At 42.1% G+C, this 19,890-nt stretch overlaps 2 protein-coding genes across 5 annotated transcripts in view; both read right to left on the reverse strand.

Annotated features, from left to right (window-relative positions):
* The window catches only part of MRPL3 (mitochondrial ribosomal protein L3), a 31,152-nt gene extending 25,250 nt beyond the window's left edge, over nucleotides 1–5,902 (reverse strand). For both annotated transcript variants that reach the window (XM_055805246.1, XM_055805247.1), the window contains exons 1-4: nucleotides 5,682–5,902; nucleotides 3,575–3,753; nucleotides 2,447–2,538; nucleotides 1,456–1,554 (exon numbers count right to left, since the gene is read on the reverse strand). In XM_055805246.1, coding sequence (XP_055661221.1) covers nucleotides 1,456–1,554; nucleotides 2,447–2,538; nucleotides 3,575–3,753; nucleotides 5,682–5,779 — 468 coding nt within the window. In that variant the 5' untranslated portion in view covers nucleotides 5,780–5,902. The remainder of the gene's footprint in view (nucleotides 1–1,455; nucleotides 1,555–2,446; nucleotides 2,539–3,574; nucleotides 3,754–5,681) is intronic.
* Nucleotides 5,903–11,767: 5,865 nt separating this feature from the next.
* Nucleotides 11,768–19,890, reverse strand: part of CPNE4 (copine 4) — a 315,514-nt gene continuing 307,391 nt past the window's right edge. For all 3 annotated transcript variants that reach the window (XM_055806291.1, XM_005242246.4, XM_055806292.1), the window contains 2 exons: nucleotides 18,731–18,967; nucleotides 11,768–12,350 (listed from right to left, as the gene is read on the reverse strand). In XM_055806291.1, the coding sequence (XP_055662266.1) occupies nucleotides 12,219–12,350; nucleotides 18,731–18,967 (369 nt within the window). In that variant the 3' untranslated portion in view covers nucleotides 11,768–12,218. The remainder of the gene's footprint in view (nucleotides 12,351–18,730; nucleotides 18,968–19,890) is intronic.

A 19,890-nucleotide genomic window follows, 5' to 3' on the forward strand; every position in this document is an offset into this window, starting at 1 on the left:
CATGTCCTCACCACAGATTGGTCTAAGGGTATTTAATTAATTTCTTTACTGAAATAAGTCTAAATCCAATCAAATTAATAGGAGCTAACTTGTGAAAAGTCCAAGAGAGTCACTAACATAACTCAAACTACTAAAAAATCCTTGAGCTGACTTTTTAGGTAGTTTGGCTTTGAAAAAATTTTCTTAGTTCTCAAGAGCTGTTCAAATAGAAATTTTTTATATACCTCCTTGCTTCCTGCACATTTTTACTCTGACAATGTATTGAATCACGGGTAACATCATCTTTATGAAAAGATTGACTGTAAGGAGTCTAACGTGTGTAATAAAACTTGAAAATTATTATTTACATGATTCTTGCATGTCTTAAGCCAAGGTAACAGAAAACTAAAAACACAGCTGTCATTTCTCCAGGAAAAATGTCACACCTAGAAAATGGAAACGGACTGAAGTGACAGGATAGACACGAGAAAGTACAAGCAATGATGGTGAAACATGGCACAAACCCACTGAATAAAAGAAAGATAACTTTAAATATAAGCCTGTTCAAAATATAAAAGCCAAGAGATTTATCAAATGAAAAAAGCTCCTCCGTCTCTCACCTCCACTGAAGCAAAAACAAGTACACAGATTAATTTTGAGGCTCTGGGAAAACCTTTTGTTTGAAAAAGGGATATGTATGTCCTCAAAAAGCCACAATCACCAACTGAGACAATCTGCTTTGTAATCACAAGTCCTATTTATATTTACTAGTCTAAATCAAACAGACAAGTGTCAGGATACTGCAAGAAGTGAAAAGTGGTATTTTATAGAAATAATGGATCATGGAAACTGCAGTCCTTTGAGGGAAAGCTTTGTTCCTGCCTTGATCTATAATTCAATTTTCCTCAGGAACGACAGCTCTGCTAGACAAGCTTAGCCACTGAAGATTTCTGGGAATTCCACATCAGGCAACTGAGTTGTTTAGACAAGTGAGTTGTTTTGATACCACTGTCGATGAGCTAGAATCACAAAGCTGTCTTCCTGAAAATTAAGTCTTAAACTTATTAATCAGTAAAATTATATGCAAATTAGACAATCTCAACAGATCTGTGGAAAAATTACAACTAAAGCTAATAAAACAGGAAGAGTAAGGTAGAGAACAAAGTCTTCTGAAAAACTGATGAAGCTGGGTAAGTTTACAAAAGGCCATTAAAGCGTGTCTCTTGCAGTCCTTGTCTCAAATTGCATTTCCTAGAGAATCAAGAGGCAAAACCTTCAAAAAGTTCTTGCTATTCTCTTAACCAAGAATCAACACCAGCATTAAGGAAATAAGCAAAGGTGACTATGATAAAAGATCAGTTCCACAGCATGCATGTCTGCCAATTAATCTCTTGGAGAAGGCTACCTATGCTACTTTTGTACTGTAATCACAACAGAAAGTTACTCTAACAAAAACACTCAAAGTGGTTCACTTACAGAAAAAGGAGATGTGTTTTTGCCTCCAACAAGTAGCTTAGCTGTTTTTCCCCCTGACTCTTCTTTTGAAATGTATCTTAAAACATGGCAATCTTGCACCTTAAGAAAAGAAAAACAGTGTTTGAGTATATGCAGATTTGTATGCTCCAGGACCTTAAGTAAGAGATTATCAAAACAAGTGAAACAAAGTCAGTTTCTGTTTTCATTTGTATTTACATAACAGGAGATCCAGCCTACAAGAAGGGGAGTGTGTTACCTTTTTACCGTAAGACATCCTTCTTCCAATCAATTAAAGGCTTATCTATTATTAGTAATTATAATAAACATACTAATCATATAGTAAATATACTAATTATAGTATCTATTATTACTAATATTAAAATATTAGTAGAATGCAAACTATATTTCTATAAATGCTCTAGAAATCAAATAACATCCTACAGTCATCTTTTGCCTGCAAGATCTGTACAATTCCTACTATGTGCAGCGGTACAGCATACAGTAAGAGCCCACAGTTTAGGCTTCTGCTCCTTTACTCTGTAAACCTGACACCCTTCACAGCACTGGTTCATCATATGGAAGCAAGAGGTCACTGAACAGCTTCATCACTGCAGTTGCTGCCAGAGAATGTGAAGCAGCAGCTTCAGAGCTACAAAGGCTCAGAAATCAAGGTGAAACTTGTGCCTGCAGGTAGCAAAATAAAAGCAGCGAAGAGGGGCAGTTAAACCCAGCTTTATGCTGCCTCCCATCTCCCCTCACGTAATACTATGCACAGTTCTGCAGCACTTGAATAGCAGAAGGCAGACCACTCCTAGAAAGTTCAGGATATAAACAGAATAAGCATGGTGTACTATGCAGGGTTGAAAGAAATGGTTATTTTCTTCAGAGTTTTCCTACTCTGTACGAGGGATAAGTTTCACTTTTGCCTGAAACTTCTGGTTAACAATCTGAATACAGTCCAGGAGATGAAATTATTTATGATTTATTTCACCTTAAGTAGTGTGACAGCATGTTTTTTTCCTGACTTGGTCCATATTGGCATCATTCCCAGCTTTACTGCAACAACACCAACTCTGACAGAACCTGTAGATCAAAACAAAACATGGATGCAATTCCATACTTAATATTTGAAAGAGCCCATCTCATAACCTGCAAAGTCCCATTAATTCTGATCTTTCCTAAGGCGAGTTGAAGAAGGCGAGAAAACATTGCTGACTCCCTTTGTGAGTAGGCTGGGAATAACCTGTTCATTGCTTTTAATTCCACTAGCCATAAAGTTCTATCTGTTTCAGTTGTGTTTGACAGAACATGCAAATTAGCTCCCCATTTAAATAACCAATGCTTCAGACTCCTTTTTTCTTTTAGAAAACACAACACCCATGTAGTATATTAGAGCCGAAGAAACTATTGAAAAGTTTACTGTAGGGCATTCCTCCCAGCCCAAACCTTTGCATATTTTTTTGTCCTTGTAACCATACAGCAAAGGCAAACTGTCAAGTCTGGCTTCTGACAGTCCGTGATGTGAAAACCAAAACACTTAAGGTGAAGAATAAATGCTTTAAAGCTTGAAAAAAATGCCTTTTGTTCAAGTTTCCACTGTCATACCTGAGGATCTTCTCATGGATTTTCAGGCTGTCATGTTGTTGTTTGCTGTCAAGGGATGTGACCCTTCTGAAGGCTCAAAAACTTTACATTGTGTTCTAGTCCATAAGACTTTGGAATCATTGAACAGAAGGGATGTGTTAAATATTACACTTTTTCTTCAGAGTCCAGTGATATTTACAAGAACATTTTCAAGTTCACATACTTCACATCCTAGGGAGTCTTCTTAAATAAATTTTTAGTTTATTATCTTGTCATTGTGCAGCAGTGGGACTGGCCAAGTGCTGATTTGGACAAAAACCTAAGTTCTTACAAGGTTCTTAATACCTTGTAATACTTTAAATGCTCTTCAGAGAACAGATGTATTACATGTACTTACTGACTAGGACATGTATTGAATGGCTGAGGTAAAAGCAAAAAGAATACTTTATAAGACACAATCCTGTTGTTAGTGAGTGCAACAACAAAACAATAATTTCAGCATGAGTTTAGTATTTCAGAAGAGAGACTTTCTCACCTGGTTTCCACTCATTCAGTGCCCATGGCTCATCTTTCAGAGGGCACAGCTTGCTGGCTGTCTGAGCTTTGTACTCCTCCGCAGTTACCTTCTTGAGGAACTGGACGTTCTCTTCAGAAAGATGCTCATGCCACCACGTTACACTGTTAACGTGCCTGACTACAAAGCCCAGCTGTCCCCTTTCCAGTGGTGGGAAAAGTATTTTAAGTGTCTTATCAGTTCAAATAATGTCTCACAACACATATGTTCGCAATGTAATACATACCACATACCACAGTGTAGTCACGAAGACAGAAACCATACTAGCATGCTATTCAACCAACACCAAACTGGCCACCCTTGACCAACACCACCTAATTATTCATCAGGCATTCGTCTGACTTCAAAGTATTCTAAAATCTACCAAAGGGGAGCAAGCAGTAACAAATCAACCAACCACTCCTACGATAAAAAAACCTAGATCTGTGAACAAAGATATAGATAGCAGTGGGTTTTGTTTACTTGAACTTTAGCAAGGCTTTCAGCACAGTCTCCTGTGGCATCCTTCTCTCCAAACCGGGAGGTTATGGCACAGATGGGTGGGCTATCAAATGGGCAAAAACCTGGTTGGATCATCAGGCTGAACGAGTCACGGTTTACACGCTACCAGAGGGCCAGTTACAACTGGAGTTCCTCAAGAGTCTGTTCAGGGACTTGTCCAGTTTAATACCTTTATCAGTGACCTCTAACAGAGGATCAGTGCACCCTTCTTAAGTTTGTGAACAAAACTGAACTGAGGGGAGCAGTTGATAATGAATGCTCAAGGGCGTCCCTCTGTCAGTCAGAGGGAAAAGCCAACAAGGAACCCAATGAAATTAGTAAAGGAGAAATGCAAAGTCCCACAACTTGGATGGAATAACTACTTGCAATAGTACAGGCTGTGACTTCAGCAGAGCTGCTCCCCAGCCAGGCAAAGGACCTGGGAGTCCCGGGGGCAAAAAGGTAATAAAAGGAGCCAGCAAGCTCCTGGCAGCAATGAAAACTAACAGTAGCCTGGGCTGTATCAACAGAAGCACGGTGAGAAGATCAAGGGAAGCAGCTATCACCCTTTCTTTGGTGCTCCAAGTAGACCATATCTGTAATACTAAATCCAGTTTTGGGTCCCCAGCAGGGACACTTATAGACAAGTCCAGCAGTGGTACACAAAAATACAGGGGCTGCAGCACTTGCCTTACGAGGGGGATTGAGGTAACTGGGCTTGTTTAGTCTAGAGAGGAGCAGGCTTGGGGGGATGGGGGGGGCTGACAGCAGCTTTCCAATACCTATGAGAAGTGATAAGACAGGGCCAGGCCATGCTTACTGAGATACACTGCGGAGGATGAGAGAATTGGTATAAACTGAAAAAGGAAGTTCTGATTTGACATATGGAAAAAACGTTAACATTCAGCCTGAGGCCAGTCAAACACTGGAACAGGGGCCCAGAGATGCTTTGCAGCCTCCATCCTTGGAGCCCTAACAACTGCCCTGGCCTCAGAGCTGGCCACACTGCGAGCAGGAGGTTAGACCAGAAAGCTCCTCAGCTCCCCTCCAGCCCCAACAACTCTGATTTTATGTTTGCTGCTAAACAGCCTGCCATACTGACATAACTTTTAAGGGCTCGGAAAAGCTCAAGCCCCTCCATCCTCTGCAAGTACAATGAAACAGAGTATTTCACCATGGATTTAGCAAAGGCAGGTAGCTAGCTGTGACAGCAGGCCGAGGTGCCTGAAAGCACAGCAAGTCAAGTCGTTCACTAGGAAGCAAAGGTGCTCTGGATGCACACACGCGTGTCCCGCCGTCACTCCCACACGGCCTGGGGCTATTGCTAAGGCTCGAGTGCCCCGGCAGCAACCCGCGGCCCCACCACCTCTACCCGTGCAAACGCCCCGGGCGCTGCCGGCAGACTGCACCCCGAGGCCTCTCCCAGCGGCGGCGACCAGAGAGGCCGCGGCCGGGCAGGGGCCGCCGAGGTGTCCTCACGGTGTCCCTCGCCTCGGGCTGCGGCGGCCCCGCCTCTGCCCCCGCTCTTCCCGGCCCTCGCCGCGCCCCTCCCCGCTGCAGCCCCTTTCCCTCCCAGACCTTCCGCTACCTGCCGCCAGAAGCCCCCGCCGCCGCCCAGAGCGGCCTCCCTGGCGCTGCGGCCCGCAGCCGGCCCACCAGCCGGCTCAGCAGCCCCCCGCCCGCCATGCCGCGGCCGTCAGCGCACCCGCCGCCAGCTTCCGGCGCCGCCTGCTCCGGCGCTGAAAACCTCCCGTGCGGCCGCGCGAAGAAGGTTCCGGCCGCGCTCCCTGCGAGGGGGGCTGCGGTTAACTCCAAAGTAACTGTCCCGGGGGGACACGCTGCCCTCCCCAGGCGAAGGCACCTGCCCCGCGGCACTGCCTGCGGTTTGACCTGGGCCCTGGCGGGCGGCCGCTGGGCTGAGGGCTGCCCCGAGGCCCCGCGGGTCAGGGTTGCGGCATCCGTGGCGGATGGGGCTTCTCTGACACGGGGGCGGGGGGTAAGACCTCACGCAAGGGGGTGATGAGAGAGGACATGCAGAAATAGACACGAGCACCCTTCCCCCCGCAACACCACCACCCCTGCCATCGCTCCCCTTCCTCCGCTCTGGCCGCCACACAGTGACACGCGACATGTCGGCGTCAGCGGCGGCGCCCCCCGGAGCCCTTCCCCCCGCCCCGCCCCGGCGCCCCGCGGGCGGGCTGCGGCGCGTCTGGGTGCCGGAGCCCCGCGCAGTGTGGGGTTGGCTGCCTCGGGGGCTTCTCCGGGTGGGTAGGGCACGCAAGGAGGGAGGGAGGGCGACATTTTTGGTGAGAGTGTTTAATATAGTAGCCGGTGAAGTTACTGGTAAGGTTACAGCGGGTGGGCTGGGCAGCCTGGCACAAGGCTGGTACCTCTGGCCGGTCCCGGTGAGGTCTGGCTTTCATCAGCATTCAGAATTAACTCAGCCTTTCCCCTGAGCAGGGCACCAGCACAGCTGAGAGCGCACTAGTTAGGGAAGCGGAGGGCTGTGGACCCGAGGCTGCCTTTTGGTTTCAACAGAAATCTTTTTTAAAGATCTGTGACTGGTCAGGGTGGTCAGCTGAAGTCGGTCGTGGCTTTGCCTGTGTGTGCATGGGTGTTGCACCTGAGGCTTGTGGCCAGCTAGCCAGGCCTGACAGGGGCCGCAGGCACTGCAGGGTGGGCAACTGAGCAGAATTTTGGTGTTCACACCCAAAACTGTGACCCAGAAAACTACCAGCAGGTTTCACACATGCTCCTTGTCCTTATGTTTCCTTCTTGTCTTTTTAAGAAGTAAACACAAGGTGTGTTCTGAAATGCATCTCTCAAGTTCACGGTCCAACTGATACTCCCTCTCTGAAGCTGGTTAGTCATCTCTGCTACCATAGCAACCACTGCATCTTTTTGTTCTCTCCCTGACATCAGGAACCACAGGGGTGTTGCTAGATTTCATATAGACACTTTCTTGGGGTGTCCATCAGTAGCTTAGGCTGCTGCTCTGACAGGGACTTCTGTAGTAGGGGGAAGAAGGGATCTAAAAATGCTAAAAGTGATACCTCCCAATTTCTAAGCACTGTGACAACCCTACAGTGATGCTTACCCTGCCAAAGTCCCCAGAAGTAGCGAAATGCTATTTATCCTTGTTTTAAAGATGTGGAACCAAGGCACACAGCAAGATTAAGTGACTTGCCAAGTCATGATGGATGTTCCAGCTAGAGAAGGGGGCTGTCTTGATGCTAGCTAGCCTTGTTGCCACGGTATGATGCGTTTCTCATCTAGCATGCACTGTAGCTGAGATGATGCAGGACTTCATGTAGCAGTAACTTGGAAGTAATACATGCACACATTTTGGAAGGAAAAGTTTTCTCCTTTTTAACACGATGATGCAGTAGCAAACCTTTTTTAATTTTTTTTTTTGTCCATGCAGCTTTTCGTGATGCTAAAAAGGCATGAACTCTTGTCAATTTGTGTGCGTGTGTGTGTGTGTAGCAAGACGGCTGCAACTTTGAATGCACTCAGATTGCCAACTGCCTGCTCAATTCAGTGAATTCAAGTGCCTCCTGAACACAGCAGTACAAGGCTTTCTGCACAGTAGTAGAAAAGGCTAGCGCTTCTCTGGAGAGAAGGAAGAGAAAGAAACAGTGCCCATTACAAAATAACCTTCCCTGCCAGCCTGCTGCCTTGGGTAGTCAGAATTGCAGAAATGAGGAAATGGAAACATTGCTTTTGAACTGGCAGCCTTCACAAGGCGAAATCTCCTAGGTTCACTTGATCGGTTTGGAGGATCTCCCCAACTATGCAATGAAATTGGAAAAACAGAAAAGAGGGGGTGTGAGTGCAGGGAACTAATGGTTTGCAGTGAATGTTGCACGCAAATGTACATCTGGGCTGACCACTGTCACACACCTAGCTCTCTTAATTGCTGAACTTGTTTCTGGTAAAATGCAAGTTCTCAGCCCAGGCCTGCAGGTACAAGTAAGAGCTATGAAGGAAGGAGGATGGATAGTGCTATAAACTCTATTTTCCTTGTGGCAAAATGGCACTTTCTATAAATAAAGAGAAAAAACAATCTGAGGTGTAACCTTACCCTAGGAGTTCTCCAGCTCATCCTTCCCATTCAAAAAAATGGGAATGTAAATGTACCAATGCTTTGTGCCTGCAATGTCCATGCTACTTAGCAGTAAAGGGAGTTTGTCTAGTACCTTGTTCACTCTGGAAAGGTTGGATATAGGTTTAGATTCACATAGCAGCTGTGACTGCAAGACCCATAATCGCAAGTGAGGAAGGTCAATCTCAATAACCAGTTGGGTTCTTTCTGGGAGTAAACCATGTCCTGTTCGTGTTCGTGCAGCTGGAAAGCCAAGCTGAAGGAGGTAACTCAGTTTAACTCATCGGCAAAGATCTTACTACAGTACGGTAATGAGGCTCACTAAGCCACATGCTGCTCTGTCATAGTATCTGGTGTGTGAGTAAACCCAAGGAATGTAGTTGAGTGTTGCAGAGCTGCAGGGCTCTGTTGTGCAAATCTGCACAGGACTGGGGCCTTCCACCTGTGTATTTGTTGTAGTATCACCTCTGCAACCTGCAGCAAGCCTTGGCTCAGACTTCTGTTCTCCGTCGTGCTCAGCAGATCTCTAACAGATCAAACCATAAACATTTTAGCTGTCGTCAGTTGCATACCTTTGATAATTGGAGGCTAAAAGAAAATACGTGTTTTAAAGCAATACTATTATTATAATTTTGTTTTCATTACATACCTGTAGACTGTTTCATCAAATGCTATAGAACGTTATTGCTTATCATGGTAAGAACTTCATATGGGTAGGTTTCACTTTAGGGTAATAAGCAATTAGCAGTGTATAAGCACTTTTTTTTTTTTTATTATTGTAGACTTGGTTTCACCTACACAACTAAAAATACAACTTGGCTCAGTATCTGGCTCAAGATTTATGGGTGTTAATGTATTTTGGGCTAATAGGGATCATGAAGATATTTGAGTACTCTGGGACTTCTGGGTTTCGAATTGGATTTGAGAGATAGTAAAAAGGAAGGCAGGATTGCAGTTGGCAGAGAAGATATTTTAGATCATCAATTACTTCGAAAGGACAAGATATAATTTATTCTAAAGGATTTTTTAGAATTTAAAATGATCTATCAAAAGGCAGAAGTTTAAATCTGCATTAAAAAAATCTATAAGAGAAATTGATGGCGATTCAGCCTAAAGGCAGGATAGCCTTGCTAAAACCCTAAATAGATAAAACAGGAGGAAAAAAATGCCATTTCAGAGATATATTCCTATACTTAATGATATGACACTGCACAAAGCCCACAGAATCTTTTTGCACTGATTAACTTGGAGCAATGAAATTAACATTCAAAGCCTCATTAGAATGCCTTTGCCATATGGCTAGTTTTGTCTTCTGTGCATTCTCCTATACCAGCTCATCACACTACTACGTGCTTGTTTTACATTCTGGGTTCTGTATAGATTGAAGGAGATTTCCAGTTGTTTTTTTCAGTATCAAGGAGGTACCTTTTCCAATACCTTAAGGGCTGCTACAGAATTGCTGATCTATATTACCACTGATAATGACTTGTTTTTAAGTAGACAATATTTATAATCTGGATTGTGTGAAGTAAACAGAAAGATCTGCAGCAACTCTTGATTCTCTTGAGGCACTTATATAGACCACATGAAAATGACTGATGATTTATACAGCTCAGCATACAATAACTTGTTGATCTCTGCATTTTATGTGATGCTACGTTATAGAAGCACCTTGTAACACTTCTGCTAATGAAGAGTTGTAACTGCCAAATTCTATGTAACTATAAACACTTCAAAAATCAGTTTAGCCAAAGATCATACATAACAGAAGAACAATTTATCTGATTCCTAATTTTTCTTTCTGAAATCTTTCTTTTACTTTCCTCTAATCTGGCAAATAATAAAGAAAAGGCTTACCCCCTCCTCAGCTGTACATTACTTCTCTAAATTCATGTCCTAGGGTAATACTTTTTATGTGCTGAGAGCACAATCATGCCTCAGAGGATCTCAAATCACTTTTCAAATATTAAAGTCCTCCAGTACCATTGTGAGATATTTATGAATATATGGCAGTGACCTTCATTTTACAGAAGAGGAATCTGAGGTGGAGAAAAGTTAAACCTGGCCAAGATTACAAAATAAAATACTGGAGGAGCAAACAACATGGAGTCATTGATTTTTCAGTCATGTGCTTTACCAGTTAGAAAATGCTCTTTCTGAGAATAGGGAAGGAAAGAAAAAAGGGGAGAAATGGGTGTAAGAATCTAGAGACGTTGTACATGAAAATTAAGACATGTTGGCAGAGTGGTGTATGAGATGTAAAGGAAAATCACAGTAGCTTCCAGCTGAAATACATCCACAGAGGGAGATGTGCAGCTTGCTGGGGTAAGCTCTGCAATGAAGTGTCAGCCAGTGGATTTGAGATCTATCAGTTGGGATGTCTTCAGACAGTTTATACCTATGACTAAGTAATAGTGGCTGCTGTTCAATATTCTATCAGCTGAAGGAATCTTTACTAGCAAGCATGAATGATTGCACTGCAGGATATAGATGGAGCAGAACTGAATGTGCTGGGGAGACAGTCACATGCATCTTGGCTATCCCGTTGCCTTCATTTTATGGTACAAAATCATCAATCAAAGCTGATCCCATGGAAGTTACTTCTAAAGGAGAATCAGGGAGCTAGAGTTCTACATTACCTGCAAACTCATTTAAAAATAAATATTTCTAAATCAACCCCCCCTGCTCACAGGTGAGATTTTCCAAAATATTCAGCACTGGCCCCAAATGGCTTCTGGAAGTAGCAACAAGAATGTTTTCAATTCAGTGGGAGCACAACTGATCCAAAGCTGTGCCCTTTGGACAATCGCACACCAATTATTTTTGGTCAAATTTTACCTGTAACTTCTAACAAGTCACATTTTTCACTATTGTCTTTTAGCAAATGAAGAAGCCAAAATTCAAACACGATAAATAACAATGGTCTAATTTCTTCATTTATATACATAAATATGTCAACAGAAAGATCAATACACTGCCAATCTGTTCTTCTGTGTCCTCTTTAGGGGAATAAAAAAAAAAAGCGGATGGAAAATTATTTTGGTACAAAGGCAGTTTTCTGTGACACACGAATGATCTGCATACGCATGAAGTTTGTCACAAAATCAGGCTGTGTGAAATTTCTTTCAGAAAATGTGTCACGCAAAGTTTGATATTGGGTATGAGTTTAAAACATACAAATGAAACAAAATAAGAATTCCCAAACATAAGAGATTATAACTTTTTTTAGCCAAAACACAACCTGTTTGAAAGCCAGCCAGACCATTTGAATTAAGTAGGCATATTTTAAGACATGCAGTCCTGATGGATTAAGCCCTCCAAGCCAGACCTGTTTACAGCTATGGACTGAACCCTCCAGAACAACCAGATACGTCAGGCTTTTGAAAAATTGCTGCTCAGGCCACAGACTGAGTGGTCATGTTTGGGTGGCCATGTTACAAGCTGCTAACATTAGAAATGCCCATGTTTCAGGCCAATATCTCTTGAAACACTTTATTACCCTTTTATTGGAATATGGAAGTTGAAAGCAGGCAGCCTTGTGGCAGAGAGAGAAATAAAGACAACTGCAAAACTGTGTTGTTTTTATTTTAAACATGCAAAATACAGTTCATGCATCTGCCATTTTGAAAAATCTCTCAGTTCTTAGCAGATTAAACCAAATACTTTTTGGCTATCAACTCTCAATAAATATTTCAAAATGCTTTACAGTGTAAAGATAAGAAATTTAGCAAAATTTGAACAAACCTGTATAAAAAACAGATACAGATAACTTTTTATTTCAACGCGACATGCTGTAATGTAAAGAGTTCACTTTTTTTTTCTGGATTTTTTTTCTCATAAAAAGTTTTCAACAATACAACTGCTTAACAGATTTAAGCCTTTAGGCTACACATGCAAAAAAAATGGTTATTTTAGTTAAAAATCACCAAAACGTGCTATTTTTTTGTTTCATTTTTAAGTACAGTAGTTGTAGACAGTAGCATTTTTCTTTTTTAATTTTGTAAAAGAGTGCAGGCAGGTTCATGGAGCTAGTGTCCTGGAAGACTCGTACTCTGACATACATTTTGGTTTTATCCCTTTGCCATTGTAATAGTCCACGACTTGGTTTGGAACTTCAGCCAAAACGCTTTTTGCTAGAGCAGCTGGGGATGCCTGCAGGAAATGGTAGAAAACAGAAGCGTTAACCTGTCTCTCTGTTAGAAGTGCCATGGGTTTTCGAGGCATTGATGCCATGAAATCGAGGTGGGAAGTATGGTACAGAAATGGAAGGCAAAAAAGACTCAAAGTGAGTGGCACTGTTGCTGGAAACTCATTTTATCAGTCAGTTTGGGCATGTAGCTGTAACTGCCTGAAAGTACACTAAAGCCAGAGGTGCTCTACATGTTCTTCAGGTCTGTTTGTATTATTTTAAGTTCAGGCTAACTGAAATTCCCTGCACTCTGAGAGCACCATATTGTAATGAAAAGGGCTTTAAAGACTCCATTCATCAGTACTCAGCACAGAACCCTGCAGAGTTGCAAGATGAACATGAATGCACATCACTGTAAAATGGAGGCCCTCCCTTGTCACCATTCTGCTTGTCAGGTGCATGGTGTTTTAATGGCTGGGCAATTTTTTATTTCAATAAAAAGTAGTTTGTTTTTATTGAAATTAAACCATGGTCAGGACAAAGCTTCAGTCTAGGCTTTGTGGAGGCTTTAAAGCTCTTCCTGCAACACATAAATGGAGGGTGTCAACTAGACTTAGGAACTGCTGACCTTGAAATAAAGAGATGGATATAGAGATGACCACTGGCTTTTCCCCTGGACAGGAAGGAAGGCTACCTTTCAGTGCAATGAGAAACCATGCCCTCCATCAGCAACACACAATTGCTGCCTCACACTCTGACAATGCCTAATTTTAAGCAGCAGAGCCTGTGGATGTTTTGTGGGCAACCATTACCTACATGTGCTGGAGGGATTTTCCTTGGTCCCTGAATTCAACAGTAACAAAACTGGACTCCTCCTGTACTCCCATGCAGCCCAACAGCACCTAATGCAAGTGCCTGTATGTCCATTTGAGAGGTTTAAACTGATGTGTTCATCTCCAGATAGAGCACCCGTGGATCACCAATTGCAGCTCGGACGATGCATGGGTCACACTTTTCTGCACACCAAGTGCTTTTTCCCACATTAACGAACACTTCCCTCCTCACGGTCTGTTAGGGTGTCAGCCAGATTTAAAAACTACCTTGTCACAAAGTAGTTATATTGACTGTTTATTGCCTTGCCCTATTTCATGGGGTGGGATCCTTATAATTCCAGTCTTAAAATCAGGTTTACATAGGATGTAAATGGTAAACTATTTATAGGCAAGTTAATCTGGGGTTGCAGAAAGCTCCATTGCTATTATAAATTCCAGTATCAAATGCTACAATACTATAAATACAAAGATAATGCTAGCAAAAGCAGAAACAAAACTAGTTTTTGTATTATGGTATTTTGAGTAACATATGTGATTAGTAATGAATAAAATGAACTGCTGTTTTCCTACTGTGACATTTATACCAAAATATTTGTGCAGGCAAAAAAGCCTGCACCATTTCTGCATGAACAAACTGGCAAAGCAGAGCCCATACTTTCTGTAACAGCACAGCAACCCTCTTCAGGTGTTACACAGTAACAGAACCCATTTATTTTAATCCTTTAGAGTGAAACGCATGGTTTTCCACAGTTGCTGTTCTTGCGTAAACCTGTTCTCACCCAAATCAGCAGAAAATACCCCTTGGAGTCTGGCAAATAGCTGATTTCTATTTCACTACTGAGAATTACTGTTTTTATAAATCTTCTTCCCAGTGTGCCAAAGCAGTGTATACCTTAGCCTGCTTCTGTGCCACCTTACCAAAAATACAACCCTACAGAAAGGGTAAAAACAGGGCATGGGGGAAGAGTCCTGGGCTTGGCTGGACACACAAGCCCTAGCGATCAGGAAACTTCCCTCTGCTCTATCTTGAAAAAAACAGGAGCATTTGCCATCAGCCCCTCTGGATCACGTGTAGTCCACATGTCTGAACACTGGGCCAACACTCATCTCTCTGCATCATCCTCCTGCTGCCCCTTCTTTCTCTCCTGATGCCACATCCATTCTTCCTGAACAAAGGGTCAGCCCTTCAGAACAGGCTCTGTCAGGGCTCAGATGCACAGCTGAATCACCGCCAATTGAGGAGTCAGCTATGCACTCCTTGCCCAGCGTGCATGCGAAGTAAAAAGCCTTTCACTGACGTTTAAGCTAAGGCATTTACTGTGCCCACAGGCTCACAGGCAACATGCAGCCGCACACAGAGTGGCCCTGGGGTAGCTGGCTTGACTCTGTGCTTCAGTCTGAATACGGACAACTGTTACTTTACAGAGTTTTATCATGCTAGTGATGTCAGTTGGTTCTGGGGCTCTTTCTAGCAGGGAGCATCCCAAAACCAGGTCAGGGGTGATTTCCTGTCTGACAATTTGGGCCATCTGTACCTTACATACTTTTGTGGTGGTAAAGCACTCTTACTTCTAGACAAGATAGCACAAAACAGGATTTGTGTAAGTAAGAATCAGACCCAGTAATTTCTGAGCTAAAATCCATCCCCAGTTCAGCAGTGCTAGGTAAAGGTTACCTTAGCTGAGTTTTTAACATGGATGGTACATTAATATTTTACTGTAATGTTTTCTCCACTGTTTAACTCCTATGCTTGAAAAGCATCCTAGCAATAAACACCTCAAGATGAATAGTTCTCAGCTGATGGCTAATACACAACAATCAGATCAGCCAGCAGCAGGAATATAATCCCCTTTGATGATAATTGGTGTATATTACAAATTACTATTGATTCAGTTCTATAGCTTCACTGTGCTTAATCTTTAATTACAATGCATAGTGTGAAACATTGCTCCTTGCAAGTAGTTTAAGAGCTGTGCTTTTCACATTTGTGATATGTGTTATTAAGTCACAGTCGTTAGCCTTTATGATTAAATACAAGGCAGAGTAGAATACAATCTACCTGTGGCATCAGATCTATGCACAGTAAATAGATCGTGCATCCTAAAGGCAGAAAATTTAATCTCTTAAAATATGACTGTGAATGGATTGAGACAAGCAGTTTTCTTCAACTACATTTCAGCGATTGTGAGCATCACTGTTCAGATGAAGGACACTCACATTGCTGGGGTGGTCATAGTTATTGAAAGAAGAAATTCACTTGGGTTCAGGGAAAATATTTTCCTTTTGTTTGTTATGTTCCCCTGTAGTGAATTGCATCTGTCACTATACAATGGGACATCTTTTAAAGCAGTAATGGTTAACCTTGGTTTTATCAAGCCTCTGCAACTATAAGATTTGCCAAGAATCATATAAATGTTATTAATTTGATAGCTTCAAATGTATTCCTTAAAGAGAGAGTCAAAAAGGTAAGATGCTTTACTGAAGTAATCCTGACAAACTACATCATATAGGGGATTAAACCCCTACAACAGAGCTTTCCGTCTACATTGGGTCATAAGCCAGTAAAACACGGAAGGAGGTATGAAGTTTTAGGTTTGTGAATAACTGTAACTAATTGAAATATGTTAAATACCCCTATGAGTGCCATGCAGCATCAGAAGCTTCTCTGAAGTCATGCTTATAAAATAAAAGGGATTCACTCTGTAGATTACTTTTTAAAACTTCTTTCTCCCTCCTTTCGATTTTCTCACAGGAGCAGCTTTTGGATAGACTATTTTTGATGTCTTTGGATAGATATGAGATTTTGAGTTACAGGCTGACCTGAGACTTGAAGTAATGAAAAAAAAATATCATTTGGGTTGATTCCAAATGAATTTTGGTTTTTTGTTTCAGCAGAACAAAAAATAATTGCTCACAAATAACATTTTCTTCCCTCCTTCCATCAGTAGTTGAGGTAATATGGATTTAGGCATAAAGAAATACTTGATTTATCAGAAAAACCTGTAAAACTTATAAAACCTGATTTGCAGTCTTTCTAAAAAGATCCTTCAACATTTTTTTGCTGCTTAATACACTAAACAGAAGATACATTGACAAAAGGGATCTGATTTTTAACTAAATACATTTCTTACTTATAGCTGTCAAAAGTAATATGCTGATTTATTGTAATTCTTGTGTTTGACCAGAACTAATCTGACAGAAATCTCCCAGATGTATTAAATTCACATTTCTCTGTTGGGAAAAATAAGTTCGAATCAAAACATCACACTCATTTCTCCCATGAAAAATGATTGCACTATTTGATGCAAAAGGCATGATCTTTTGTTTGTGCTGAGGATAAATAAGCAAGATAGCTGTGAATGTCAGTTTGTTAAGAGAGGTATTATTTGGCATATAGCAACAAAGACATTCAACCAGAAATGGCTATTGTTATGGGCACTCATCCATTATACCGACATTTGTTGAAATACTGAAAAATCACAATAAACAGCCTAAATATCGAGTTGCATAAGATATACTGGCTTTTCTGATATAGCAAATACATTACCTATCTCTGTATTATCTCTGCTACTGAGAGAAAAGGGGAGAAAAATATCACTATTTAACAAGAGCAATACATTTTTAAGATTTCTATCCTCTCCCAGTACTGAAGAAGTTAAACTAAACCAGCTAAAAATAATATATGCTTGTCATTTGACCAATGCTAGCAATTAAAATCACACATAGATTCACTCACAAGTTAACACCAGAGGCACAATATATTCAGTGCCCAGAACTGCAACTGCCAGCATTAATCTATTCAATCAAGGAAGATTTCAACTTCGTTATAAAATCACAAAATGAAACTAAAAATAACAAATGCAGGTGGCTTTGCCAGTTCCTTGCAGAAACATGTTTTTGTTTCTGCAAAAAAAGTAGGTCTAGCACTAGCCCATAAATAACTTCCCTCTCAACACTTTTACGATAGACTACAGCACAGCACTACGCACTTGTGATTATCTGATGAAGGAGAATCACAAGCTATGAGCAGGTCATGCTCATACTTCATTCCAGCTGATAGGTGACTGAGTGACACTGTCAGCATAGAAATGTATGTATCTACAGTTCAGTGGCAAAGCTGCAGCCATTTGGCATGGTGTCACCAAACTAGTAGTGCAAGGTGAGTTTTCCCTCCTTGAGGATCTATTGTTTACCTAAAGGTAGAGGGAAAAGAGGAACAAGCTTGTTTCTCTTACTCCTCAGTGAAGTTTGTGAAAGTAAGTGCGTCTAGATCTAAGACAAATATGGCAAAATTGTATTTTTAAGTGAGAAAAGAACAACTCTTGAGAAGAGGAGAATAAAATGAAAGTATCTTGGAAGCAGCAAACAGAAAACAAATATCTCCTGTGGTAACAAGAAGCCTAGAAAAACTAAATAAATGTAAGCACTACGAACCCATATGCAGACCAAAACCAACCCAGAGTTGAAAACTTCTGTGTGACATATCCAGATCTAAGGATCACTAGTGTACGGGAACAGATTGGAAAAAGCAATCTCATGAGGAGAATGATTCAATGACACTGTGGGATAAACAAATTTTCAAATCAAATACTAAGGATATCCTTCTTAGACACTAAGGTGAGCAAAAAACCTGTCTGGAGACCCACTTAAATATAACAGAAGGACTGAGGGGCAGGAAGGGAGAGAAAGATGGAAAAACAGAAGGAAAGGGATGTGATCAGCAGCATCACCAAATGACCATTCCATGCCCCCATATGGAGGCAAAGGGCCCTGAAAAAAACATCTTTGTGTGGGAAAGCTCCTTCGGTGGGTGAACACTGTTTCTACCCATCTGCTGAGAAAGTCCTCGGAACAGGTGCTGCAATGTAGGGCAGGTGACTGAGGAGAAAAGTACACAGCCAAGGCATTATTTCAGATTTGGCAATTTAATGTTGGGTTTGTCCCTTCCTCTCCTACAGAGTGTCTCCTACACCACATTGGGCTTGGATAGAAACAGCTGGATGAGGGCACAGGGAATCTCTTAGTAACACCACTTTTCTGGTTGTGTTCTTGTATAGTATTTGAGGAAAGGGCTTGGAGGCAACCAGGATGCTGTGGGTGGATAGTCCTGCCTTTGAGAACTTAGGGACCTAAATTTCAGTAAGGAAACAGCCTGCTGGGGAACACTGTGAGTACAAATTCACAGCCATTTCAGCTGTCTGTGGAAATGAAGGGATGGAAAGAAGAATGAAGTGGTCCTAATAACAGGTGCAAAGAGAATGGAAAAGAGATACCAGGAAAAAAAAAGTAAGGGAGAGCAACCACACTAAAATCAGGGGGAAAGTGGAAGTAAAGACTGGCACCGTAAGAAGTATATGGATTCTGCCCCATCTTCCTTTCCCACCCTTACCATCTCACTAATGCAGCACATTTCATTCTGTATTCCTTTTAGTCTCCATTTCTGACACAATAATGCCATAGACTTACTAAACATTTCATGCCCACCCAAAGTTATGCCCAGCCCCAGGGACTGTTCAATATATGTTATATACATTTACCCTTCTGCAGAATGGATGGAAAAGTCAGCTTACATGTTTGAAGTTCCTAAATGGCACAAACTGGACAATGTCTCGAAGCACAGGCTCGCCCTTGGGAGACCTCAGGATCCCATCATCACCATCCAGCATCTGCATGTCACTAAAATCAGCGTTCCCCACCCCGACGATGATGACTGACATGGGAAGGTGAGAGGCATGGACAATGGCCTCTCTGGTGTCAGCCATGTCTGTGATGACGCCATCCGTCAGGATCAGCAAGATGAAATATTGCTGAAGTTGTTGGACAAGAAGTGAAAAATTACATCATTAGTCAATCTTCCAAAGCTGCTTGCCTTTTTCCAGTATAAAAGTGTTTCTGGTAAATCACTCATGGACTTTTTTAAATAGAAAAGAGGCTCAAGGGTTAAGTGCGTTTCCCGTCCAAACTTCCTTAGCTATTAATTTCTCCTCTTCTGGAGTTTAGCTGTAGTTCAGGTAATTTCCATGAGCTTGAGGGAGCCAAGGGATGCAGTGTAGAAAAGGGAGTTTCTAGCTGCTAGGGCTAGGAGAGTCAGGACTTTGGCTGGGAAGTCTGGATTAGTCCTGAGATCCTCACTAGCCCTGTTTTCATCTCCTGCACAATCACTTCTGCTGACAGTTTCTGATTACTTTTTTTTTAACCTTTGGGATCCAGTGGGAGGCATGGAGGGACAGGGTACTGAAGTGTTACAAGCTTGTAGCAGAGCTGTCAGGGAGGTTATGACAGCACTTTGCAGAGGAGCTTTTCTAACAGGTAAGTAGGATGGGTGCAGCTGTCTGCAAACTGGAGGCTGACCCACTGCCACCTGTGGGAGAAGCACCACACCATGGCAGGCCTACTGCATTCTGCGGAGTAACCGGGTCCCTGAGGAGAGCAAGGGCATGTGCAGGGAGGAATATACCCATCTTCAAACACTTCATAGACAGCCCTGAAGAGATGTTTTCTCATTCTCAAAAGGAGAGCAAGAAATTTTATGCACTTTTTTTTTTCTTTCCCAAAACTTCAAAGCCCACTGAACTGGAATCATGGGCTATGATACATCTTCACTTGGTAATGGGGAAGGGTAACTCTCACTAGGTTGCTTTATGAATTGTTAGGCAGCTGGAGTCATTTAACAAACATGCATTAATAGGAAAAATGAACAGGTCATAGAATTTGGTCACTCTGCGCAAGC

The sequence above is a fragment of the Falco peregrinus genome, chromosome 5 (genome assembly GCF_023634155.1).
Source record: "Falco peregrinus isolate bFalPer1 chromosome 5, bFalPer1.pri, whole genome shotgun sequence".
NCBI lineage: Eukaryota > Metazoa > Chordata > Aves > Falconiformes > Falconidae > Falco > Falco peregrinus.